At 46.3% G+C, this 3,886-nt stretch overlaps 1 protein-coding gene across 1 annotated transcript; it reads right to left on the reverse strand.

Annotated features, from left to right (window-relative positions):
• Positions 1 to 2,386: 2,386 nt before the first annotated feature.
• On the reverse strand, positions 2,387 to 3,333 carry LOC103782455 (neuropeptides B/W receptor type 1-like). The gene is given in 4 exon segments (XM_008950225.1): positions 2,387 to 2,592; positions 2,595 to 3,025; positions 3,027 to 3,207; positions 3,210 to 3,333. Coding segments are annotated over 4 exon segments (942 nt in total).
• Positions 3,334 to 3,886: the final 553 nt, after the last annotated feature.

Raw genomic sequence — 3,886 nt, forward strand, 5'->3', positions numbered from 1 at the left:
GATTAACTAGCAATTAATTTAAGCACATTTTATTTCAAAGAAATTGGATGCTATTCTGCTGAATTATTTATAGAGCTGAAGTTTCTGGGGCCTCATAGGAATGGTCTCTGGAAAAGACAATTTCTTGTGTTTCCAGGCCCTGAAAATCCAGAATTTCTGAACTTCTTCAGGAAAACTCCATCTGCTCAAATATACAGACAAAATCCTGTCTATTCTTCATTTAAGAGGAAGTCTTTATGGCAAAAATATTTCTAAAAATATTTGACCTAAAAATAAGGTATTACTTTGTTTTAGAAACGGGTATACAAAGTTTAACTAGGCACAAGAAAACAGCAAGGTTTTGCTCTCAAAAGTTTTATTAGATAAAAAATATTATTTGGTTGATGAAAAGGAGAAGAAACCGGAAACAGAAGAGAAATAAAAGAAATTGCTTCTTAGAGTCTTCCAAGAAAGAGAAAAATATTGTAAATGGGTTAAGTTTAGCTTACAGAGTCAATCCAACAAAACATTATTGCCTGAAATAAAATGATTCTTTCTGAAGATGGACTTCTCCTTGACAGATGTGCCCAAGAGACACCTGCAGGGAATTGTCCAGATGTGCTACAGAGATCAGAGAAGTGCCTGGGTCACAGTCATGCACATGAAGAGTGCCCTCATACCTTCTTGTGCACCCCTAATCTGCTCACTGGTGGGGTGGAGCTAGGAGCAGAAAAAGCCTTGACTCTGTGTAAGTGCTGCTCAGCAACAGCTAAAACATCCCTGTGTGATCAATACTGTTTCCCCACCAATCCAAAACGCAGCCATATGCCAGCTACTATGAGGAAAATTAACTCTATGCCAGCCAAAACCAGCACAGCGTGTGCTGCAGGGAAGAACAGGGAAAACCCAATAAGATAAGAAATCTTAAGTGTCTGCAAATATTTTTTCAGTTTCTGTTAGAGGACTAAAAGAGGAGAGAAGAGGAAAAAAAATCTCCTCATGCAGTGTTGGATATGTGAATTCTAGTGAAATTTTCATTGACTCTCTCCCCCCTCCACCACATAAACCCCTAATATTTGGTTTGGGTTTTTATACTTCCTTTGTCCTCCTTAAGGGAAATATTAATGTATCTCACCAGCAAGCAGAGTGCAAGTGTGTGAGAGATTATTAAAAGTAACAGAACCACTGCAAATTTTATTTACCATTTGTAGGGAAGAAGTCAATATATCCCCCACATTTCAGCAAGTCCTTTTCAAACTCTCAAAGGCTATCTTGTTCTGAAAATACCTTCTGCTTCTGTTTTCTAGTACCAAAAAAAGTAAAATCTGTATGTGCAAGAAGGAGATTGCCAATAAACAAACGACAAATAAAAAAATCAACCATCACTTTTGATGCAAACAACAGATACAGATTTTGGAAACTACAGCTGCCAACCACTGTTAAGATGTTTTCCACAGCTAGTGGCTCCAAACCCACATCTGCGTATTTTATTCATAGAATCATAGGGTATAGGTTGGAAGGGACCTTAAAGATCATCTCGTTTCAACCCCCCTGCCACCCCTCCCACTAGACCGGGTTGCTCTTAGTTCTATCCAATCACAGCCTGAGTGATGGAGCATCCACAGCTTGTCTGGGCAGCCCATTCCAGCGTCTCATCACCCTCACAGTGAAGAACTTCACAATTTTTAATCTAAATCTCCCCTCTTCCAATTTGGACCCATTGCCCCTTGTCCTATCACTACAAGCCGTTGTAGGAAGTCCCTTCCCTGCTGTCACTAGTGTGGGCTTGCTCTTTCTTTCTCAAAGCCAAATGGAGGTCTTTCTTGCCTGTTATCACAGATTTTGACGACCTTACCACTGTCCCCTGTAAAACAAAATTATCTCAATACCAGGTTTACTCCATATCATTTGTACCTGTGCCTTTTTTCAGAGTGTTAAATTTGCAAGACTTTAGATAAGCAGGTCCTGTGGGTATGAAAGAGGCTGAGGAATCATTAAGCAAGACACTCGATAACACACCTTTACTGGGCTTCACAAACCACCAGTAATAGATACTGTTAGTCATGTGGTTTGACTTCAGAAAGTGATACCTTTAAAAAGGGAAAAGGGACCTACTGCAGCTCTGTGAGCTGCAGACCTAGGACAGAAGTACATTAGAGAGAAGGAATTAAAAAATAAAACCCAAAGCCCAAACCGTGGCAAGGGATGGAGAGCAGTGCTGGGGAAATGAGTACTGGGAAGCTGAGAAAGATCTACCTGTCCTCAGTTTGTGTCTTGGGTAGTAAGATGATCTGAAGCCCTGTGGGCCATCACAGCATGGATGGAAAGAAAGCACTTTCTGGACTTGATGTTCCCAGGAAGAGTAGGTGACTGTGAGAGGGACACAGGAGGGGATAGAGTGTTGGCTTTAGGAGGTGCTTCTGCAATCCATCAGTTTGCGAAAGCTCCTCCAGAAATTGTCATCCAGAAAGGCATACAGGAAAGGGTTGAAACAGCTGTTTGCATAACTCAAGCTAGTAATGAAGTAGGAAATCCCAACGATGAGTGGAGTCTGTAGGATATCTGTGGTGGGGGCCACCAATGTGCTCAGGTGATAGGGCGTCCAGCAAAAAACAGGATGTCACCCACCATCAGCATCACCTTTTTCTTGGCCTTGTCCAGGGCTTTTGCATTGCAGTGGAGGTGCACACTTCTCAGTCTGCACAGCATGGTTGTGTAGAGGATGCAGATGGTGGACACTGGGATGGCAAAGCCTAAAACAAGAGTGTAGATCCAACTGACTTTCCACCAGCCACTCTCGGGGTGGGAGTACACAAAGACACATTGGGAGCGCCCCTGCTCCTTGTGTATCTTGGCAAAGATGGTGAAGGGCAGGATGATGACTGTGACCAAGGACCAGACACAGAGGCTCACAATCTTGGCCGCTCGGTATTGGCGGTAGGACATCTTCCTGGACTGGGTGGTGGCCACCACAACGAGGTAGCGGTCAATGCTCATGACGGTGAGGAAGTAGATGCTGGAGAAGGGGTTATACTGGTCTATGGAGAATGAACTCTCCATAGGGCCACTGCAGGAGCAGGTAGTCAGCAATGTTGATGGGCAGCACCAGAGTAAAGAGTTCATCAGCAATGGCCAGGTTGAGGATGAAGATGTTGGTGACCGTTTTCATCTTGGGAGCTTTGAGGATTACATAGATGACGGCAGTGTTGCCTGTCAGCCCCACAGCACTGAGTAGATGACAGGCACTGTGACATAGAAGCTGGGGTTTGCTGGGGGCATGGGCATATTCAGACCCCAAACCCCTCTACCTGTGCAGTCTGCAGAATTGGTTTCAGGGAGAGAGGAGATCTCCATGGCCCCAGGAGATGGGGAGATCAGGCCCACCGGTGATGGGGACAGCTTGGAAGTGGTGGAAAAAAGGCAATACCCCTGCTTTTCTCAAGGATGTCTCCTCTGGTGCATCCAGTCCTGAGGTCTCACATATGCTGCCCACCACCACCCTGTAAGGAGCAAGAGGAGATCCTCAAGGGCTCAGCCAGTGGCAAAAGGTCCCATCATCCCCTCCAAACCCCCACCCGCTGCCCCTTCCCTCCTCCTGCATTGATGGGAGCTGTGTGAGGACAGCATCAAGCTTCAGGCCACCCAAAGTGACCACCCCAAAGTGACAGCACTCACCTGGAAATCACCATCCCCCACCCCCGGGTCGCACCACAGGACTCCTACCCTCGGGGGAAGCTAGTCTTTGGGGTGCACCCCAAAAAGCCAAACGCCCCCCACCTTCTCGACGGGGCTGAGGGCTCTGGGAGGGGAGGAAGGCTGCACTGACCTCTGCCAGCCGCGGTGGGACTCCAGGAGAGGTGGAGAAGCCGGCCGGGGGTGATGCGGGTCCCGGGTCCCTGCCGGCGGG

Source organism: Merops nubicus, unplaced genomic scaffold, assembly GCF_000691845.1.
Source record: "Merops nubicus isolate BGI_N331 unplaced genomic scaffold, ASM69184v1 scaffold3132, whole genome shotgun sequence".
Taxonomy (NCBI): Eukaryota; Metazoa; Chordata; class Aves; order Coraciiformes; family Meropidae; genus Merops; species Merops nubicus.